Source organism: Paramormyrops kingsleyae, chromosome 5 (genome assembly GCF_048594095.1).
Source record: "Paramormyrops kingsleyae isolate MSU_618 chromosome 5, PKINGS_0.4, whole genome shotgun sequence".
In the NCBI taxonomy this organism is placed as follows: domain Eukaryota; kingdom Metazoa; phylum Chordata; class Actinopteri; order Osteoglossiformes; family Mormyridae; genus Paramormyrops; species Paramormyrops kingsleyae.
Genome location: NC_132801.1, coordinates 29371955 through 29393912, shown reverse-complemented (window position 1 = coordinate 29393912; position 21958 = coordinate 29371955). Strand labels below are relative to the sequence as shown.

Sequence of the window (21958 nt, the reverse complement as noted above, 5' to 3'; positions counted from 1 at the left end):
TTACTCTGCGAGGAAAGCTCGAATGTCATGTTTCCTAGAGTAAAGATTACTCTGCTGAGATTCGAGAACCTGGCAGAATAGAGCTTTGATGAAAAAGTATTTAGAAATGAATAGTGCCTGGTTGCAGAACAGTGAGGACTAGCAAAATGTAATTTGAATATCGTCTAGTGAATAAATGTGCATTCTGGTTGTGTTTGCTGCTCACTTTTTGAGGAACATGAGCGGCTCTGTTACAGCTGGTTACAGGAGGACAACATATTCAGTCTGACCAGTTACGTAAATCGCAAATTAATTGTAAATTACATTTTGCTTTTCATTAATATGGAGATAATACTTGCTGAAGTAGTAGTAGTAGTAGTAGTAGTAGTAGTAGTAGTAGTAATAATGTGGTACGAGACGCACATGCCAACCTGTAGCCCTTCCTGGTGCTGGAAGGGAGCGGAAGGTCACATGATCTGCATTGCTGTTCTTTTTTTAGGCCCATCTGGGGCTGGGTAGCTTGATAAAGTCCCTTTAGTCATTAAGCGTTTCAGAAAATAGCCAAACAAGTTTAGAAGTAAATCCCAAGGTCAAGGTGTCATTTCCCTGCTGTGAACTGGAAGTGAGTGGCTAAATTAATGTTGCTTTTTTTTTTTTATTCCTCTGTTTTCTGTTAACACTCGTTTTCTCTCCGCCAGGCACTTTCTTTGCACGGTGGTCGAACTGAAGATCGGCAGGTATGAACTGGAGAGGAATAAGTCTCAGAGCGCCGAGGAGTACCTCAAGGCTTTCCTCGAGGCAGAAGTCAAGCCGCTTTGGCCCAAAGGCTGGATGCAAGCTAGGTAGCGACCTAAAGACCAGCTTCCCCTGTGGGATGTTCCCCCATCTTCTCGTTTAAGGCTAAAGAGCTCCTGTTCACAGCCATCCTTTTTTTAATGTTGCCTTTGGGTCTATCACCTCTCCACAGGACGTTGTTCAAGGAGACCAGGAGGGTTCATGGTCACATGACTTGCATGCCGTAAGTAAGATTGACTCGCTGACGAGCCCTTAATGATAACCGTGCTGAAATTCCTGAGAGCTTAACAGTTCCTGCTTTCTTTCTAGGACAAAGAAGAAGGTTGTAACGTCTCCGAAAATGAAAACAAAGGTTTGTAGGCAGTTGAATATTTCTGTAATCCTGTCTGCCGGCTAACTAGTGCAGCGTGAGAAACTCTTGTTATCATCGGAGAAGTTTCAGTTCAAAATATTGTTTTTTCTAAATCTCAGGAACCACTAGTGAAGCTTGAGAAGAAATGTCCTGCCCTGCCTGGTTCGGTGGCCCCCCCAGTGTTGATGCCCACTTCAGGTGGCCTCCTTAGCCTCTCTAACGTAGCCGCCCCCTGTCCCAGCTCTGTGGTTCCCTCTCACGCCTTCACTATGGACGATTCGCTGGACGGGGACCTGATCCACAACCCCCCCTCGCTGGGGGCCGTGTCAGAGGAGCTGGCAGCCCTCAATCACGACGGCAGGGGGGGGGGCGACTTCTGCTTCCCCTTGACGTGCAAGCCATCCCTGGACATTGGCCCACCAGAAGAGCGGAAGAGCACCCTCAAGCAGTCCAGCGCGACTGGTGCTCCCTCACAGTCACCGCTAAACCTTCTGGCGGAGCAGGCACTCACCCACGGGCAGATCACACCAGACCGGAAGGCCAACGGCACCCAGCTGCTGGTCATCCCGGCCTACAAGGATGTGGCGGCATCCCCCAAGACTCTGTCCAGCCAGATGCTGGCAGACGGAGTGCAGGCCAAGGCGAAAAGTTACGCCCTCCCCAAAGCCACGCAGCCTACCCCATCCAATCCTGTGCCATCCCTGGCCCCCAAATCCTTCCTTCAGCATAACCAGCACCAGAAGGGCTTTCCCACGACCATGCAGTTCGGGCTCGGTAACCTGCTGAGTGGCGCCCAGGGCAAGGCACCCAAGTACGCACCCGCCTGCCCAGGCATCCAGTCGCCAGTCTCGAAGGGGCAGGCTTTCCTTGGTCACCCCTCCGCCCCGCCCAGTGTCGCTGCAGTCACCTCCATCAACCTTGGCAAGATGGCCGCTCCCCAAAGCTACCTGCCCAAGCCACACAGCTCCACCAACCCCAGTCCGCCCTTCCAGCCCACCTTCTCCCTGCCTGCCGTGACCAAGCCCGGTGCTTCCCAGAGCCGTCTGGTGCAGAGTGTCCCCGGCTCCCTCCCGTCCGTCACCAGTGTCATCGCATCGCACAAATCCCCTTCCCCGAATCAAGTCTTGGCCGTGTCGCCGTTGCCCAGCACGCCGCCCAAGAAGATCACCTCCCAGAAGCTCACTTTGGTGGCCCCACCTTGTGGAGAAAATGGGGATTCTGGCAACGGCTCTCAAGGCGTGGCAAGACTCCTTACATCTTCTCTTAATGCTACGGCAGTCCCCTCAGCGTCCGCGCCAGTACCGGCTGTGAGTCTGTCACGCTTTTTAAGTTACGAGCTTTAATTGTTTGCGTGACGTCATATCTGCTAACGACTCGCTTCCTGTCCACCGAAGGGCGTGAAGAGCACCTCTGCGCCAACGTTGTCCAGCCCCGCCTCCTCGTCTCTCAGCCTCCTCTCAATGGGCAGCACAAGCCTTGGGACCGCGGGGACGTTGGGCATCCTCCCGGCCATCGTCCCCATGCACACCTTTAGCTTCCCGGTCCTCTCATTCGGGCCGGACTCAGCGGCCCCATCCCTGGGCTCGAAGGACGCCGTCATCACAGGACCGGCCCCGGGTACCTTTAACCATGGCCTCGCCCACAGTAAGCCCCCATGTCCGGGCTCGGGGGGGTGTCTCTCTATCTGTCTGTCCCCGCTCCCTGTCTCTTCCCGTGCATCCCGTCCCGCTTTGGACGCCATTCTCCCATCGCTGTCGCTGTGTGGATCTGGCCCGTCTGCCGTCTGTCCCCCTTTACCTGTCTCCCCTTGTTTTTTCTTCCTTCTCCCTCCAGGTCTTTTTGCCAGTTTGCGTTCTAGTCCCGTCCACCCACCACAGCTCGCTCAATCCACTCTCTCCCATTTACAGCAAAGTCTGCAAGGTAATCTGGCACGTGGCCATTGTACCTGTGCCTCCCATTCAGCCCAGTACGTCGGCGCAATATGGCTCATCAGCTTTGGCTTTGTATGTCTTGTGTGTGTGTGTTATTATTCTGTCCCACCCAGACAGCGCTATGTATTTTGAAATGTTGAGAAATTTCTTTCCAAAACATAACAAAATTGTCCTTGTAATTTTAATAGCTTTAGCAACTTTTGTATTATTTCATCGGTTTATAGAATATTGAAGTTTAACCTAGAATCGATTTTCTATTAAATATTTGGTCTGGCCTAGAATTTTAGGATAAACTGTCTTAATGGACACAGACTATGTCCTTTAGTCAGTCTCAGGGTTATCTGCAATTGCGTCAGTGGCCTGCCAATAAAATTGTAGAATGTGAATTTGGTCTGGTGGAAGGAACTTAGTTGCTGGATGAATGTCTATACAGGTAAATCTATTGAACTACTCACAGAGTTGTCCAAGGCAGAATTAGGTACATTTTGGACACTTATTTCTCCAGCATCCATGAAGCAGTTGGGGCTAAGGGCCTTGATCAAGCGTCTGATGGTACTGTGGTATGTTTATGTCCCACCAAGTTCTGAACCCACAACCTTTGGACAGGAGCACAAACCCCTGATCCACTGGGCTACACCACCCCAGGAGTACCTTTCAGTCACCAAAATCTCTGCGCAAAGCCTTGACTGTCCTGTTGTTGCTAAATGTTTCCATTCTTGTTTTAGATGGAAGCCAAGTTCATGGCGAAGTCCCCAATGCGCAGAGGAAGGTGCAGTGACCCCGGAGAGTGGCAGGAGGACGAAAGGAAACATTCAGACCCAGTTTATATTGAAATAAAGTATTTATTTCTCTCCCTGCCCATTAAGCTACTTTGGTCATAGTGCTAAATAGTGACTTTTTTCATTAAAGATCATGATTATCATTTGAAGGTCCATAACACTCTGAATACTCCAACTACAGTTCTTATGTATAACACATTTCATGTGATTACTTATCTTAGGTTGGAAGCATAATAATTAATTAGTGTATTAAAAACTTCTGGGTTAAGTACCTTTTTACCACTCTTCAGTTTTAACGTACTTAATTTGTGGTGTTGCTTAGCTATGTAGTGTTTTTTCACACTTCTCGCTCTGGGTAATCTAACCTGCTTATTGAGGGTAAATACCGACCCACAGTATTCCGCTTTCTACCGTAAACGTGTTGAGCTATTTGCCATTATAATTATGGGATCACATTTCAAATTTAGTTTGATATTAATTTATTACCTGATGTCTTTGTCATAAAGTGCAAAAGTTTATTCTATAGCTTTTTTAAATTTGCTTGGGTATTTATTTTGTTTTTTTTTGTTGCCATCTTTAGCAAATGTTTTTGCACAGTTGAGATTCTAGCTATTATTATTTGACTACTGCAGCCAGTGTTAGTATTAGCTTTAGGACTCCGGTCCCGTAATCCAGTGCATCCAAATCCAGTTCTCGGGGAGCCCCAGATGGTCCACGTTTTTGTTCCCTCGCAGCTGGGTTCCCGAGAACTGGGTTTGGATGCACTGCCTTAATGATGATTTTGAGTTCTTTGAACAGCGAAACGTGGTCGTAAGCTAATTTAATATGTCTGCACTGTTCAAGCTCAGGAGTTATGGGATTATTTTTGAGCCATGTACTTGAATGTTTGTATATATAACAACCCAATGCTCTACATTAATGTGAAATTGCACTTAATTCTTTATCATACTTGTTTGTAGTGGGATCAAATTTCAAGGCATACGAGGTCTGTCCAACTTGTATATAAAGCGCTTAATGTTTTGTATTTCAAATTTTTGCATTTACGAGATGCAAACTGTTCGCAAAATAAAGATTTTTTTCTGTAAAAGCATTGTCTCGTATTTTTTGTGTCCCTTGTGGGAAAATAGTTTTCATCCTCGGAAGTTCTGCACTTCAACCCTGTCTTAAAATTTCATCTATCCATTATCTGTACCCATCAGTCACTTTATATCTTGCAGTTCCCACAAATGAGAGATGTGATAAACTGAGTGATGTGAGATAATGTGAATCGCATGTAAGCCTTTAAATCAGGGGCCTCTGGCCTAATTTACAGGGAGTGCTACTTCCACGTAAGATGATATTTGGGGAGGGGGGCTTGTTTGATACAGTGGTATATCAACATATATTACTTCTCCTTTCTTATCCACTCTGCAGCACATTGTGACCGTGTGGCTAAGTGCAAAAAAATTTATACAGTTGATCCAACATCTAAACAGTGTTTTATGGGCTATTCAATGGCTCTGTCCAAATGCATTGGCAACCAATGTTCTGATCCAAGGGGATCATTGTTTTTCTTTTTTTTTTTTTTTTTAATGTTCTGGTCTGTTACCTTGCTTATGAATATTAGGCTTACTTGCTTTAAAGGCTAATGAATTTTAACATGTTTCATGTGTGAGCTTGTGTCAGTTTCATCTAAAGCAACTTGATAGCTGTAGTTATCCAACTGGAGCCATTGAAAATGCGCCTTCATAGGTGCAAGAGATGAGCCTCAAATCATCAGGCTTATGCCGTGTTATACATCTATCTACTGTGTGTGTGCAAATTTTCGTTACTGTTTGAATGTTTTTATTGGTTTCATCAACCCACCGGTTTTCCTGGTGAGGGTAAAAACCCATTTTTTCTACATTTACTGTCATTTGTTTCGGCCAGAAACCATGGTTCCAAACTCGTCGATGCTCATTCTGTCGCCATGGTACTGCTGCACGTGTTCAAGCTTTATGTTACCGGCGTTCAGTGCCTCCTCCACCGAGTACCACTTGCCCGTCTTTTTGTCATGGAGGACCGATGACTCTCCATCCGGGTCCCGTATTGTGATCTCCTCCCAGTCGCACTCCTGGCTTTGCAGTCTAACAGACATGGTCCAGTCTATAAGTCCCCACCTGCACGCCTCTTCCGGCTTCAGTTCCTGGTGTGTGTTTGGGTCAATGATCCTAATGGCCCGGCGATGATAATTTTCCCTATGTTCCTTCTTGATTGTCACCCCTGATAACTGTTTCTTCAGCTCCTCAATTTCTTGGTCTTTCTTGTCGTCAATGGCCTTGAGGTTCGACAGCTCCTGCTGAAGAGAGGCCAGTTGTGTCTCCATGATTTCCCCGTTGTGTGACTGAGGCAGATTTGCTATGCTTCCATTCTTGTTTAGCGTGGTCTGATATTCCCCACCACATCTCTCAATTTCCTGCTTCAGTTTTTGGTTCTCCTGATATAAATTATTGTTTATAGTGTGAATTTCTTCAAGCTCTTTGTTAAAGTCTTCATTCATATTTTCCATATCCGATAGTCTGCAGTTAACATCAGTCAGATGGTCATTTAACTCATGGTACCGATTCTTCTCCTCCTCTAAGCTTTTCTTCAGCTTCTCTATCTCCAACACTGGGTCTCTCTTTCCTTCTTCAGAAGGGACTACATTTTCCTGTGTTGCCTGCTGCCGCAGTAATGAGTTTATCTTATCCTCCAACAGAATTCGCTTGTCTCGCTCTTCCTGAATTTGATGCTTAAGGAGGATATACTCCCGTTCATCTTGGGAGTCCTGTGGAAGGGCTACGTTTTGTTTAAAAATGTTCTCATCATTTTCCTTGTTCTTGACTTCGAGGTCATTGAGCTGATCTTTCAACATCTGCACTTCCATCTCGGCTCTCTTCCGGGCTGTTTGTTCTCGCTCGAGCTCCTCCAGCTGAATGTCTGAATCAGAGTTTTGACTTTGGAGCTCACACAGGTCATCTCCAAGAGCTTCTCTTAGTCTCCTTCCATTGGTGATGCTCTCAGGAAAGGTGGCGCGCTCAGACTTCACAAGTGGGTCTTCCTTCAGTTTACCAACTTCCTGCTGGTCGACGTTATCCTGGGTCTGTAAGAGGGATGTCTTCTGAAGCTGAAGAGCTGACTTCTCTTTCTCCAAGTCTAAATACCTGCTCTCTTCTTGAGTAAGTTGTTGCCGGAGAGTTTCTAACTCCTGTTTTGCATCTGAATCACCGTGATTCTGAATAACTTCCTTTGTAATCTCTTCAGTCCTAACAAGAAGCGTTGCAGCCTTACATGTTTGAATCTCATCTCTCAGTTTAAGAATTTCCAAATTACACTTCTCTATTTCATGGCCTTTGTCTAGAATTTTGTTCCTTAGCTGTTGCACTTCTGTTTCCTTGTCTTTCTCAGTCTCAGGGATGGTTGCTGCGGCCTCATTGTTCTTTAATCCCTTCAGTTTCTCCTGAAGGAGCTTCACTTCTTCTTCAGTCTGTTTTCTCTTGGTGGTATCTTCACGTATGTGCTCCAGCAGCTCTCTGGACGATTTCTCAAACCCTGCCTCATTGACGGCCTTGGAGATGTCTTGTTCCCTGTCCTGTCCATTGCTGAGTGTCTCTTTTGCTGCATCTTCCTCCCTCTTCTCTGTTTCCAGGCTATAACATTTTAAACTGAGCAGCTCCAGCTCCTGTTGTAGGTCCCGGTTCAGCCTCTGCTCTTCAGACAGTCCCAGTTGGACTTTTTGGATCTCTTCCTCCAATTTTCTCCTCATGATGATATCTTGTGGTTTTTGGCCTTCCATGAGAGATATTTCATCTTGAGTACTTTTTTGTTCTGGGACGCTCTGCTGTGACATGGAAGATAAATATGTCTTTATAATGGGATTTCTTTTCTCACCTTCTTCATATATCACAATCTTATTTTGTCAGTACAATTTTACTATTAATATTACTCAGTATGACATGAATGTCCTTGAAAAAAGCTGAAATATTTAATGGGCATTTTGTAAACAAATACCAGTATGCATTTTATCTTATACATAGATTACATGTTCCATATACAGTGGTACCTCAGAACTCGAATTTAATCCGTTCAGAACTCCAGATCAAATCCTAAAAAGTTTGAGTTGTGATCGAATTTTCCCCATAAGAAATAATGGAAAACCAATTTATTGGTTCCCGGCCCCAGAAAAATTACACCTAAATATGTTTTTTTTTTTTTTTAGCATTTAAACACAAAACGAACCAGATAAAACAAGACGAGCATATACTGTACTAAACACATCTAAGCACATTTATCAAAACAGTAATTTGTAAAGTAAGAAAATAAATGTATCCAAACAATGTGTAAAGTTAAAAAAAACAATGTGTTCTGCCCCATCGTCCGCTCCTTCCGTGTGCCACGCCCCCTTGTTATCCCCGTGTGGAATCCCCGTGTGATCAGCTGTTTCTGGTTGTTGTCATTAGTCCTCTGTATTTCGTCCGCGTTTCAGTTTGTTTCCCCAGTCCGGTCATTGTATTGTCCGTCTGCGTTTTGCCTGCTTTACCTGTAATTAAACCCCGTATTCCCCGATACCCTGACATCTGCGCCTTTGTCTCTGTTCCGTCCCCACTCGGCACGACAATATTATTATAATTAAATGTATTAATGGTTTACTATTAAAATTAAAATAATAAGAAATATTTATTTTTAAATGTATTTTATTATATAATAATAATTACTGTTACTGTCTATCATTGTCTAAATGTATTTTTACTGTCTAAATATACAGTATGTATTCAGCTAGTGTAAACATGCATAATGCTATTACAGCTAATGCGAGGCTGAGACTGAAGCGTTACCCTTTGTTTCCGCTGAGAGACGTGCTGCATGACTCATTTCCCCGCGCGTACAAGTTATCTTAGGTCGGCGTTCACGGTTTGACTTCTGAGATTCAGCTCGAGTTCTAGCTAATTTTTTTTCGAACTGGTTGGTTCGACTTTTAAGAAATTCGAGTTCTAATGAGTTCGAGAACTGAGGTACCACTGTATTTATCCAAAAGTAAAATTCATTACCTGGTTTAATAGATTTAGTGCATAGTCGAGGCTTTGAAGTCTTTGTTTGTTTATGGCAGAAGCTTCCAGAAATTTATGTTCTAACATAGATTCCTGCAGAATGTTAATATTCATGAGTATTTATACTGTACTTATAAAGACATAATTAAACATGATGTTAATTATTCACATTATTATGTTATTTTCAAGTTCAAGTTCATATCAGTATTATGCAAAAATAGATTAGCAATATATTTCTTGTACAATTAGCCATTTCACCTCATTTTTGAGACTGGGAGCTGTACTTTCAAGCATATTTATGTTTTTCATGACCAGACCATCCTCAAGGTCAAGGAATGTGTTCAACTGACGTGCCTGAGTTTCATAGTCCTGAAAAGTTAAGAAAATTAGAAGTGAGAATATTGCAAAGGCCAAGCATTAATCAGGCAGTGATGGAAGTTATTATTTGCTCTTCCCATTTATAAGATCATCCCCCTAACCTCGACAGCTTGCTGGTACAACCATGCATTTCTTAAAACCTCTTGCAAGTCCGATTGTTTCCTTGCAATATCAGCGATCAGATTCTGTGGCAGAAAAAAGGAAACATCATATTGAATTCTGGATGAGACATACACACGTTAAATACTCATTGGACTTAAACTGCTTGTATCAGAAAGCAAGCAGTTTCATCTCATCTTGTCTTGTTCCAGTTCTTACTCTTTGTTCTTTCAGCTTGGAATCCAGTTGTTGGACATTGTCTTTGTCCTGAGGCTCATAGCTGGGTAGCTGGCAAAGCCAATCGTTTAGCTTGTTATACAAACGGCTGTAGTTGCTTAAAGCAGTCTTAGCTTTTTGTAGACTCTTAGACCTTCCAGAGAAAATGAAACAGCTGGGTTTGGTTGTGTAATAGCTAAGTGAATGACGACATTGACAGATGTCCCAAACGCCCAACACCACCAGCTACTGCACGGTTCTGTGCTAGACAGCCTGCTCACCTGGCCTCAACTTGCTTGTTGACAAGTTCTTGATGCCTCCTGAGCCTGTGGACCTCTGCCTGCTGCCTGTTGATATCAGGACAGTGCTCCTGAACTTTGCTGACCATGCCTTCACAGCAGGACCTGAGGGTTCCAAGATTTATCTCGGCCTCGTAGAAAGCAGATCTTTTGGATTCCAGATCAGAGCATATTGTCTTTGAAAACAGAAAAACTGCAGTAGTTATCTGCTCAATACAATCCATTTAAAAAATATACAGTCTCCTTTGCCACTAACATATTACTTTATCCATAAAGGAGGATCTGTACAGTAGTTAACCTTCAAAATCTATTAAGAACTTACAAAAAGATACTCCTGCAGTCTTTCAAGGGAAGACAGGTCCGATGGCATAACTTGCTTCTCTGCCAGAGTCATTTCATAAGTGTTCAGTACCTCCCCTATGGTGCTCAAAGAGCTTTCCAGTTTGCTGGAGTTCATAAACCTGTCGGACACAAGAAACCGCTCAGCTGTTGGATTTAATAAGCAGATTTTTACAATGCTCATTTCACGGCAGTGGTTTTGAGATGAAGAGCCATACTTGTCCTCTGCACAATTCAGCAGCGCGTTGACCTTGTTGTATTTATCGTCGGCCTCGTTCACTTTTGCGTAGAGCTGAGGGGCACCAGCACACTTAGGGTGAGAGTTTAGGAGCCTCTCCGCCTCTTGGACTTTGGACTTTTTCTCAAGCTCGATTTTCTTAATGCAAGCCTTGATGTCCTACAATGACAACAAACCTATTCATACTGAGAATTTAGTGTTAATTAGTCACGGTAACCATAATAAATAAAAGCATAACTGGGTGTGTAAGTCCCGTTCTACTGAAATGTTTAAATAAAAAGTAAATAGTAAAAAGTTTTTACAAAATAACTAAAAAGTGTGTTACCCTGAGGGCTCTGATCCGATTTGTACTGTCCTGGAATGGATTATTCTGCTGTAGTGGGGGTCTCAAAACAGTGTAGATGCTCTCTTCTTGTTTGTCGAGATCATTATTGATTTTCTCCAGGTTAGCCATCAACCGAAGGCAAAGCTGCTCTTCACTGGCTTTTGGGTCCAATTTATAGTAAAAGCAAAACCAACAGGGTAAACATTACTTTTATCATTGACTGATCTTTTACCTGAATAATATAAATAATAGACATAATAAAAAAATACATTTAAAGCTTATGTACCAGAAAGGCCCGGCTTCTCTTTCTTAAGTTCTTCTAGTCGTTTTTGTAGTATATCCTTGCTTCTAGAAATATTTTCTCTGATATCACTCTTCAGGCTAGCTATGCTACAAAGAGAGACGGTTATGGTAAAGTTACATTTGAGCCCCATATTGCAGAAGGTGCATAAACAAGTCAATGGTGTGTATATGCACCTCTGGGAAAGAGCGACGGCCTCCGGGTCGGTGGGGGGAACGAGGAAGCACACCGACGGGGCGGACAGCTGGCACCCGGCCAGGTCCAGCACCTTCCACTTCCGTCTGCCGATGCTAAGAAGGGTGTAGGTCTCACCTTTGATTATTGTTCCCTGTGTAAATGAAAATCTGGGATATGTATCACTGACTAACTCCAGTTTCCTCTACACTCCTACAGAGTAAGAACGATTATTTATGACATATTTGAGAATGGCAGCCAGTGCTTGGCACCATTGGGGATTAAGGGCCTTTTGCTCAGGGACACTTTAACTTATTATTTTTCTATTTCTTGCTACTTTTTGTCTTTATTTATTACTCCCTACAATGTTGCTGCTGTACTGAGTATTGTTTACATACACTACCAGTCAAAGGTTTTTGCCACTTTTCCATTTATTTCATAAACTGCTGATTTTCTTTTTTATTCTTGTGAAGCACTGGAAAGCTGAGTGAACAACTATAAATGAAAATATAAGTCAAATAAAACACGTTTCTTTTATAACATGGAAAGAGAATGTAACAGTGCTTGTCTGACATCTTATGAACTAGTTGTGTGGTGATCCGGTGATCTAGGCTGACCTTTAACTTTAAATCCACTAGTTATGCAGAGTAGTATGAAATGTCCCTTGTAGAAAGAATGCCTCAAACTTTGATGAATCAAAGATATGGCAATTTCTTGCTAATAAACGTACTCAAATAGTGACCATACTGTAAATGTATTTCTTAGCAAAGAATATTGAGTGTATTTTAGTAAATGTTAAGTGAGTAACATGCAAATTTTGCCTGGTAGTGTACATTCACATTGTAAACCTGTGCCCAGAGTGTACTGCATAGTGGGCTAATTTGCTTAGCGAGGTTTTTTGAAGCTTACTTCTGAGTTTTGGGTACTATGAATCATAGCTCATATTAAACAGGGCATATTGCCATGGTAATTTACATGGTTTAAGTGCAGGCTTTTGGCTTAAATCAGGCATCAGTCCCCCCCCCCCTTTCACCAAAAACGTAGCCTATACAAGAGCCACCCATGGACTGAATTGTTGGGATGGCAATATCACTGATTTGCTTTTTAATCGGATACATATAAAATGTTTTTATGCAGATACTGATATTTGGTGCCAGTCCATTTATGGCAGGGGTGCTGACGATAAAGGGGGAAGGATTACCTACATCCTACCTATCAAAAAGTGACTCTTAGTCACACATACACACACACAGGCCCCAAATTAACCACCACTGTCACAGTGCTGTTTAACGCTGATTGTGGCAATCAGGGTTTGCAAAACCAGCTCTAGGGACTTGTTCTACCCCAATAACTCAGCTGCCCCTGGGATTTGACCCAACCTCCTTCCGATCACAGGCACTAATACTGTAGTTGTTCTACCCCAATCACTCAGCTGCCCCTGGGATTTGACCCAACCTCCTTCTGATCACAGGCACTGCGTTCTACCCCAATCACTCAGCTGCCCCTGGGATTTGACCCAACCTCCTTCTGATCACAGGCACTGTGTTCTACCCCAATCACTCAGCTGCCCCTGAGATTTGACCCAACCTCCTTCTGATCACAGGCACTGTGTTCTACCCCAATCACTCAGCTGCCCCTGAGATTTGACCCAACCTCCTTCCGATCACAGGTACTGTGTTCTACCCCTCTGACCCACACACCACCCCATTAGTTTTCTAGACAAATCAATTTACAGGTTAAAGTTTACCTTATTCAAATATATGTTTAATTTGTTGTTTCACATGTGTGCAGTGAAATGAGAGGCCTTCATGCGGCCTCACAGTGCTACATTTAACAAAAGTGACAATGTAAAATATCATTTACAGTAGAAAACAGGGTGAGACAAACAGTACCTAGTGAAACAATGGGGGGGGGAGGGGGTAACACAGTGCAGCATAATATAATATATCACATGTAGAGCAGTATACTAAACACTCAGGCTCAAGTGACAAGGAAGAGGGCAGGTAACCTGGTCTGTGTGGAAGTTGCACAGGGCCTCCACCAGGGGGAGCTCCATGGGCATCTTCCTGCGGACCTTCAGGGGAAGCACATCCTGACTCTGCGCCTGCAGCACTTCCACCCGCTTCTCATGCTGGTCCATAGCTCCCACCAAGTCCTGGCTCACACATTCATATGGGTCAGGAGGGCGTACCCCTTGCATTCATGCATGAGTGTCAAGGAACTTCACAGGCGGAGGAGAAATGTAACTCACGTCGAGGTCTGAAATGAGGACCTCTATCTGGTACGCGTCCTTGAACTGTGGGTTGTATCTGTGGCTCAGCTCTTTGTCGATCCTTTGTAACAGGTCCCGGACGTCCCGTGCTTCCCTGTGAAACTGCACATAAAAACACACCCGTCTCATCTGAGAGGCGAAACAGTATCAACCCACACTAGCAAAACAGATCTCATTACACCGTAATTACTAACTGCGTCAAAGTTACTCTGCAGATGAGCCTTTAGCTGCTTCTCGTCACTGTTTTTACCCTCGTAAACCATGAAAATGATTATTATTGTTTTAAATCGAGAAGAGTGATGCTGATCCTGGGTCCCTAACCCTGAAGTTAATTGATTGAAACCATCCTCTGTTAAAAAGTTGTCGGGATTTGTGTTTTGCTGATGGTGTGTGGCTCAGTGGTATACTGTAAGTGTCTGTGTCAATGCCTAGAAGGTTGCTGGTTTGAGCCTGGCCTCAACAGAATAATCATACTGTATACTTCCTCTGAGCTCCCTGCCAGCCATTCCACTTTTTTGCAAAAACCTGGACTGTCCTTGAGTCCCAGAGGACCGGACTGGGAAACGCTGGGCTACTGTATGTGCTTTCAGGCTGCACTGACTCTGTGGTAATCCTCCATGTTCCTCAGGTGCTTTTCCTCGCAGGTAAGCAGACCACGGAAGTCCTTCCACTCTGCCAGTACCGCTTCCATGTGTGCCTACAGAAGAAGGTTGTGAGTACCGGCCATTCAGACAAGGGGGCGCTACTCTCACTACGATCAGCCGTGGATAGATGGATGTACCTGAATAACGTTTACGGTCGGGTGATTAACAGCTATGAGTGCTTCGCCGTCATCAATCAGTTTGGAAACTGTGATCTCCTTTGATTCAAGACACTTGCTGATGAACTTCTGTTATGAACAACAGGACGTCAACAACGTAATATATTATCCAGGTACGTAGACGAACAAATCTAAACAATTCAGGGACCATGGCAATTTCATACACCATTTACAATTCTAATGAATCTTTGGTTGTTTTGTTTTTTTAAATTCTGAATTCTTTAGTCTTAGGTCATCCTCTCGAGGTTACAGCATAGTCACTTGCAAGTCAGAAACTTCAGTAAGACTTTACTTAAAGCACTCATAAAGTATTATAATGCATTCATACAACACTATAAACATGGCAATAACTATTTATAAAAAGCCATAACCCATTATAGCCATGTTTATTATGCATTATGAATGCCTTATGAAGCTCTCATCTATAACATACTATAAATACATACCTTCATAATACATTATCAATGCTTATACTAACCAGTATTATGCATTATGAATGTTTTATGAAGCTCTCATCTATAAATATGTACCTTCATGATGCATTATAGAGACATATACTGACCATTATTATGCATTGTGAGTGCTTCAAGTAAAGTGTTACTGAAACTTCTAGTTACTTTATCTCCCAGAATGCCTGCCACCCTCAATGCAAAATGAATGATGAATTATGCCTCGTATTGCTTCTGCCGGGATGGGTAATCCAGGTTGGCATCACTCCAGTCGTTGCTGATACGTTCCTCCGCCTGCTGCTCCATCCAGAAGAGCTCGACGGTGCAGCGGACCATGTAGTCCCGCAAGGTGAGCAGGTGTTGGTGTCGCGCACATGAGCTGACCTGGGATCAGAAATTATGCTTCAACTGTAGTTTCATAGGAACCTGTTTCAGAACCAATGAGATGGAGATTCTAGGGAAATCAGGGCATTAATAGGTTTTCTTTGTTTTAAATGAGACACAAGTCTCCACGACAAACAGTTTCACTCCAACAGCAGAACCGAACTATATCTCAGTAGGCTTAGTTACATGTCTCTGCAGAGTAGTTTTCTCGAGATTTTTAGAGTTTCAGTTTATTTATCGATTTTTGTCAAAGTATGCTCCAGGCTAGGGCATAATCTGAAGCGGTATACATCTCAATTTTTATTTCAAGCAGTCTTTAATTCAGCAGAACAAAGGCAAACTACTTTTGATGCATTTTACAATCGCTCATCAATCCTCAGACTGGCTGTCCTGCAATGGCGGCTCGGCACTGACAACACTGCCTGAAGGGATTTCGCCCCTGTTTTTAAAGAATTCGTGCAACATCAAGAGTAATGTGCTTATCATTTGTTTACAAGCTGTACATGAATGGACCAAAAGTCAGCGGATTATTTACACAATGAAACCTGAAAGAGTGAGACAGCTGGGTGTCTGCTGGATGGTGTTAGATTCAGCTGTTCATCTTACAGACTAAACCAGAAGCGATCTTTGGAAGAAGGAGTTGATTTCCTGATAATGTTTCACATTTAACCTTCTTTCCAACATTCTATATGTGTAACAGAGCTTTATCCAGACACTAAAGCGGGACACTGATCACAGACCATCAGGAAAAACAAGATTATGTCAACCAATGAAAGAATCTTTTGATCACCCCAATTGATCAATCCTTTGTTTAATGCTATATATTTGCTATACATTAATTTATTGTAATAGTGTGCTTAATTAAGGGAGGTTGAGTTTCTGTCCAAGTTTCTATCCTATAAAATCCTACTATAATATTCCACAGTGGTCAGTTAAGTCGTAATTCATTATTGACTTGTCTTGCTCTAAGAGCAACAATAGCTGCCATTCTTCAGCTGTCATTCTCTGCAAAGGCGTATATATCCTTCAGCCACAGATACCAACGTGTTAGAAGCTTCAGTTGGCGATCACGCCTAGAATCAGCTCTGCTTCATGTGCCGCTTGGGGTTTTCAAACTTCCTGCTATGTTTCATATGCATGAATCCTTTATTGTCTGGTTGCCTATAAGCAAAGGGAGGTTCCTCTTAAGTTTCTGAGCTGAACAAAGCTGTTCTTACCAGAAGCTTATCGTATTTCAGCTGTAGGTCAGCGAATTTGCCCTGTTGCAGAAAATAAGAAATATGAAGACCATCAGCACCTAAATTAAAGCTTATGAAATAAAACAACACCCAATAAATCTCTTGCAATAAATGCCAGACTCACAAGTCACAAGTTTCATGCTTATTAACTGACAACACGATAATGTAATGCTGCTCACCTTGTCAATTTCCTGAGCTATAAGAGGTCCCCACGCTTCAATTTCATCGTGGAAGGCAATGTGTTCTTTCATCTGGCTTTCCATGTTGGTTAAGTCAGGCCCAGATTTGCTGCTGCTCAGACTCGCCTGTCAGACAAAGTCAACACCACACATCCTTAAGCCAGGAGACTGCTAGACCTATAGTCGCAGGGAAATAAGAGATTGTCTGGTATCATAATAACCTGTTTCTCCTCAATGATTTTCTCCCAGTCATCACTGCAGAGCCTTTCTAAACACCTTGAATTATACATTCTCTCATGGTCCATCTGAAGTTTCCTCACTCTCTCTTCCAGCTGTATGATGCTTGGGAGAAAGAAAAAGACCCGTTATATGTCTGTTGATTATCCAGTGTATAGTATATTAAGCATTATGTCAGAAACACTATTCATTAATAGAAATGGATTCATTGTTTTGAAAGACTTAAAACAGATTTGTATTTCAACCTTTCGGGGAGTTCATGAACAAATTTTTCTTAGGAATATTTCTATTTCAGAGCATGCAGGTACAGAAAAATAGATCCATCCATCCATCTTCCAACCCACTTATCCTTCTGGGTTGCAGGGGGTCCAGAGCCTATCCCAGAAGCTACAGGCACAAGGAAGGGAACAACCCAGGACGGGGGGGCAGCCCATCACAGGGCACAATCACACACCATTCACAATTTAGTAACTCCAATTAGCCTCAGCATGTCTTTGGAGGAAAACTGGAGTACCCGGAGGAAACCCCAAGACGACATGGGGAGAACATGCAAACTCCACACACATGTAATCCAGGTGGAGACTCAAACCCTGATCCCAGAGGTGTGTGGAAACAGTGCTATCCACTGTCCCACCATGCCGCCCCACAGAAAAATATATGGATGGAATATTCCTATCAAACTTACTCTTTCTTGATTGTTTCTGCTTGAGGGTGCTTGAGGTCGCTGATAACGTTTCTCAGGTTCTTCAGCAGCTCAAGAGATTCCAGAATCTTCTCCTTGCTGTCATCCTGGTATTGTGGATCCTTTCCTTCATTGATTAAACTCAAATCCTGAAATAGGCCATTTTTACCCAATTAGAATTCACTGTGATATCATCAAGAATCCAGATGGAATTCAGGTTCTAGGTAAAGCCGGGTGTTCACGTAACTGTTGCCAGGTTTTGTTCAGCTTCGGCGATGGCCTTCTCCACTTTGTCAGTCACCGCTGTTGGTTCTGTGATAGGTTTTCTGAGATCACAGCCCATAAAACAAATCAATGAATTAGACAGCAGATTAAACTCTGCTTTTCTCTCTACTGTATGAGTTTCAGCTGGGAGGATTCTGCAAGTACCAGGGTAACTTTTACAAAAGAATGAAACAGACAAGTAATAAATGCTATTAAGAAGAGGGACAAAAGTGTCCGGAAGACAACAGGGGCTGGTCAGGAGGGAGTCTAACGCTCCCAGTACCGGTGTGGGTCTGGTGTGTTGGTCAGGAGGGAGTCTAACGCTCCCAGTACCGGTGTGGGTCTGGTGTGTTGGTCAGGAGGGAGTCTAACGCTCCCAGTACCGGTGTGGGTCTGGTGTGTTGGTCAGGAGGGAGTCTAACGCTCCCAGTACCGGTGTGGGTCTGGTGTGTTGGTCAGGAGGGAGTCTAACGCTCCCAGTACCGGTGTGGGTCTGGTGTGTTGGTCAGGAGGGAGTCTAACGCTCCCAGTACCGGTGTGGGTCTGGTGTGTTGGTCAGGAGGGAGTCTAACGCTCCCAGTACCGGTGTGGGTCTGGTGTGTTGGTCAGGAGGGAGTCTAACGCTCCCAGTACCGGTGTGGGTCTGGTGTGTTGGTCAGGAGGGAGTCTAACGCTCCCAGTACCGGTGTGGGTCTGGTGTGTTGGTCAGGAGGGAGTCTAACGCTCCCAGTACCGGTGTGGGTCTGGTGTGTTGGTCAGGAGGGAGTCTAACGCTCCCAGTACCGGTGTGGGTCTGGTGTGTTGGTCAGGAGGGAGTCTAACGCTCCCAGTACCGGTGTGTGTCTGGTGTGTTGGTCAGGAGGTCTCCTGACAGATGTGTATAACTCCTCTCACTGCTTGCTGCTTTCCTGACACTTTTGGCCTTAGTTCTTAATAGTATTTATTAGTTTGTTTCATTCTTTTGCACATGTGTAAGTTATCCTGTATTTCTGCCCATGACACAGTACCCCTTAACACCCTTTACACATGCAAAATCCCACTTTAGTTGCACATCTTTTTTATAGGTCTAAGCACAGCAGTGGAACCCTATTGTATTTGCTAGGATTTTTCTTTGCATTCTTCTTCTTCTGCATTAAACGATATGGGGAGCAAAGACTGTAAAGTATAGAAACATCAGATTTAGTTGAGTGCTGCAGAATTCCCCCTGCTACTCAGGCAAGCAAAATTATCAGGCTGATGGTGGCGCTGTAGTGCAGTGTTTTAAGTTGTGCTTATCTCTGTAACTGTGAGTCATAGGACCAATATTGTTTTATCCAGACATTTTGTGGCTCATGACAAAAAATATTGCAAATGGCACTATGATCCTCCACCTTAAATTTTTTGCTAATTTGCATAACGTGAAAAATCTACTTTTTCAAACTCACCCTAGACCATTCATCTGATTCACACAAAATTTGAACTGCAGCACACTGAGACCATGTAGACAAAAAGTTTTCTGTACTTTCTATACTTCTATACTTAATACACATTCATTTATAGGTATTTCAGTGGAACATTTTGCATTAAATGTGGCCAATGTGTCTATTCTGGCCGCAATAATCACCACTTACAGCTATATTTATTTTTGTCTTTATACTTGTATTACCATTGTGTACCACTTGTATTATGCTTATATTCCTTATCTTATCTGATTTCCCTTGTATGTATATATGCATGTATCTATGTATGTATGTATGTATGCATGTATGTATGTATGTATGCATGCACATATGTATGCATGCACATATGTATGTATGTATGTATGCATGCACGTATGTATGTATGTATGTATGTATGCATGCACGTATATATTTATGTATGCATGTATGTATCTATGTATGTATGTATGTATGTATAGATGGATGGCAGGATGAAAACACTTTTCTGAAGGAGAAGCTCTATGTCTAGCGCTTACAGGTAAAATATTAAAGGAATTTAATAACTCTTCCGCAGAAAAATGCTGACTGGTGATTGACATCAGTACGGTATAACATTTAATCTCTTAGAGGTATTTCTGATTTACTAACATCAGGCAATCTTCCAGCTGTTTATCCGATACAGGGAGGAGCCCATCAGCCCAGGTTACTGCACTGTGTAAAAATGCTGCTCACCTTACGGCATGATTCTGAACAGGCACCTGCGGGGGGCTGGGGGTGCCTGAGCACCTGCTCTTCTTTCCCAAACTATGTAACGTGCCTCCCTTTAAAGGTAGAAGATCCTGATCCTTAAATACTGGCCATGTGCAGTCCTGTGTATTTTGCATGTTCACCCCTTGTGTCATGGAGTACGTGTTTCTTATGTTAGGATTTAGTTCATTGTCACTTTGTAAATGTGTCAATTTAATACATGTGACTAAACAAAACTAAACATAACACCAAAGTAGTCAGGCACAAATGGAATTTAAAAGCGCTATGACCTTTGCTGATAACTATTTGACTTCCATGCATAGTTGTACCTGCCGTTGTTTACAAAGACATGCCTAGCTTGCAGCCAGAAAAGCCAGCAGCACTAGACAATGTAACCTTACACAAAGTTGCAGTTTTAATGCTTTCTTTGTGTAGCCAAAATGTGTTTATGTATAAAAGTAACAAACCCAGCTACAGAGCCAGTAAGTGCTAGAGAGTATGTGTCTTATTTTTGTACAGGTTTGTAATTATATCTTTGCGGGGATCTATGGGGAAAACTCTAATCCCAACATGACTACCTTAACCCCTACCCAGCTCTAACCTTAACCATAAGTAACCAAACAAAATATGAGACTTTTGGCGTTTTTACATTTTTGATTGCATTCACGAATCTTTGTGGGCACTTGAAAATGGTCCCCACAATGTCAAAAAACAGGTTTATATTACGTATAACACGCACACTATTGGCCAAAATTGTGGAAACACGTCCAGTTTTTAGAGATTGCAGAATTATATTCAACTGTTGCTCCAGTTACTTATTTAAACGTCCAATGTATGATATTTGTAAACATTCCTTTATTGTTTATGAACAATACCACCCGTGTTCCAGTAGTAATTTTTAAAGCATAATGCCAAAAATGCTATGTGTTTCCACAATTTTGGCAACTATTGTACACATAAACTTGATTTTTAAATTGCACGAAGTTGTAAAAGTATCACATTAAGATAAAGCAATGTAAGAATAAGCAATATTTTTATGAAAATGCCCTTTAATATATTGAGTGACAACATTAATTTATGCTGTAAATTCTCAGAAAAGAAAATGTATTTCTTTATTTACTTATAGGCTACTGCTAATGTTTCAATTACAGCTAGCATTCTAAAGTTTTTCATTTAGTAAATGTAACTGAAAACAAAATAAATGTAAATACAAAATAAAACCATAATAAAACATTTCTGTATACGCAAACATGAAAAATATTGCTGCAAACAGTAAAGTTCTGCCGTAGAATCTTCTTTCAGCACTTTTTCCATCCTTACCCTTCGCAACTTCAAATCTACAGAGACTGTGACTTTTGATACACATTCATATAATGGACTGACCGAAGAAACGGAACTCTTCAGCAGCAGTTACAGCGACAAGTCAGGTGAAACTCCAAAAACATTTTTAAAGTCTCTATTTAGCATTAGAATGCAGAACACTGGATAATGGTCCACCAGTTTCAGTAAGAGAAGCCATCAAAACGGAATGCGTGTGTAAAGTGTAGAACCTGTACACCTGCACTTAGAACGCACTGTAAATGATTTGCTAAATATCACGTTGTAGAATCAGTCTGTGCAATTAGCAGACATTATTTATTTATATCATATTACTCTGTTTACTTCCTTATGTCTACTTACAATATATAAACGACATAAACAATATAAACAAATTAAGTAAATAAATCACAAGGTACCCCAAGAAGACGTTTACAGTAACAATCGATTACTTACGTCGCGGCTGGACTCCCATTGATCTTTGCGCTCTGCTCCTTCGACATAATGACGGTAAGTGCGCAGGTTCCCCTCGAGAAGGTCGCTTATCTGGGTGTCTCCTTGATGCTCTGCATCAGTATTAAAACCTGAAAGCCGTTTTCATATGTCACCCTCCCTGTTTAAAATCAGATGTCAGACGACACCCGAGCGCCCAGCGAAAGCTCGGATAAAACCTGGACTGGACTAACCCCAACGGGGAATGG

General features: G+C 42.7%; 2 protein-coding genes across 6 annotated transcripts in view; one reads left to right on the top strand and one right to left on the bottom strand.

Annotated features, from left to right (window-relative positions):
- ubn1 (ubinuclein 1) overlaps window positions 1-4923 on the top strand; it is a 16016-nt gene extending 11093 nt beyond the window's left edge. For 2 of the 3 annotated variants that reach the window (XM_023838926.2, XM_023838925.2), the window contains 7 exons: window positions 678-821; window positions 947-997; window positions 1084-1126; window positions 1246-2433; window positions 2521-2770; window positions 2960-3046; window positions 3783-4923. In XM_023838926.2, the coding sequence (XP_023694694.1) occupies window positions 678-821; window positions 947-997; window positions 1084-1126; window positions 1246-2433; window positions 2521-2770; window positions 2960-3046; window positions 3783-3835 (1816 nt within the window). In that variant the 3' untranslated portion in view covers window positions 3836-4923. The remainder of the gene's footprint in view (window positions 1-677; window positions 822-946; window positions 998-1083; window positions 1127-1245; window positions 2434-2520; window positions 2771-2959; window positions 3047-3782) is intronic. The other variant, XM_023838927.2, reaches the window with a different exon arrangement.
- Window positions 3880-21958, bottom strand: LOC111857776 (periplakin-like). 3 transcript variants are annotated; one of them, XM_023838924.2, is made up of 22 exons: window positions 21714-21958; window positions 17759-17837; window positions 17515-17660; window positions 16814-16934; window positions 16593-16718; window positions 16393-16437; window positions 15014-15175; window positions 14304-14411; window positions 14124-14219; window positions 13502-13624; window positions 13259-13405; window positions 11253-11404; window positions 11062-11165; window positions 10776-10933; window positions 10431-10609; window positions 10196-10334; window positions 9856-10049; window positions 9578-9728; window positions 9361-9444; window positions 9140-9250; window positions 8882-8974; window positions 3880-7671 (listed from the first exon to the last, which is right to left on the bottom strand). In XM_023838924.2, the coding sequence occupies exons 1-22, from the start codon at window positions 21758-21760 to the stop codon at window positions 5728-5730; spliced, it is 4509 nt and encodes a 1502-aa protein (XP_023694692.2). In that variant the 5' UTR covers window positions 21761-21958; the 3' UTR covers window positions 3880-5727. The 3 variants fall into 3 exon arrangements, with proteins under 3 accessions (XP_023694692.2, XP_023694690.2, XP_023694691.2); XM_023838922.2 differs by having other exon boundaries at window positions 3880-7674; window positions 21714-21957; XM_023838923.2 differs by having other exon boundaries at window positions 3880-7674; window positions 16393-16434; window positions 21714-21957.

What these genes read in the sequence shown, in the direction of transcription:
- LOC111857776 (XM_023838922.2), bottom strand. Translation starts at nt 21,760, where the DNA reads ATGTCGAAGGAGCAGAGCGCAAAGATCAATGGGAGTCCAGCCGCGAC. An exon ending in GACTGCAGGAGTATCTTTTT is followed by an intron (nt 10,050 to 10,195) that starts GTAAGTTCTTAA and finishes CTGTTTTCAAAG; the next exon opens with ACAATATGCTCTGATCTGGA. An exon ending in CCAAGCTGAAAGAACAAAGA is followed by an intron (nt 9,445 to 9,577) that starts GTAAGAACTGGA and finishes TTTCTGCCACAG; the next exon opens with AATCTGATCGCTGATATTGC.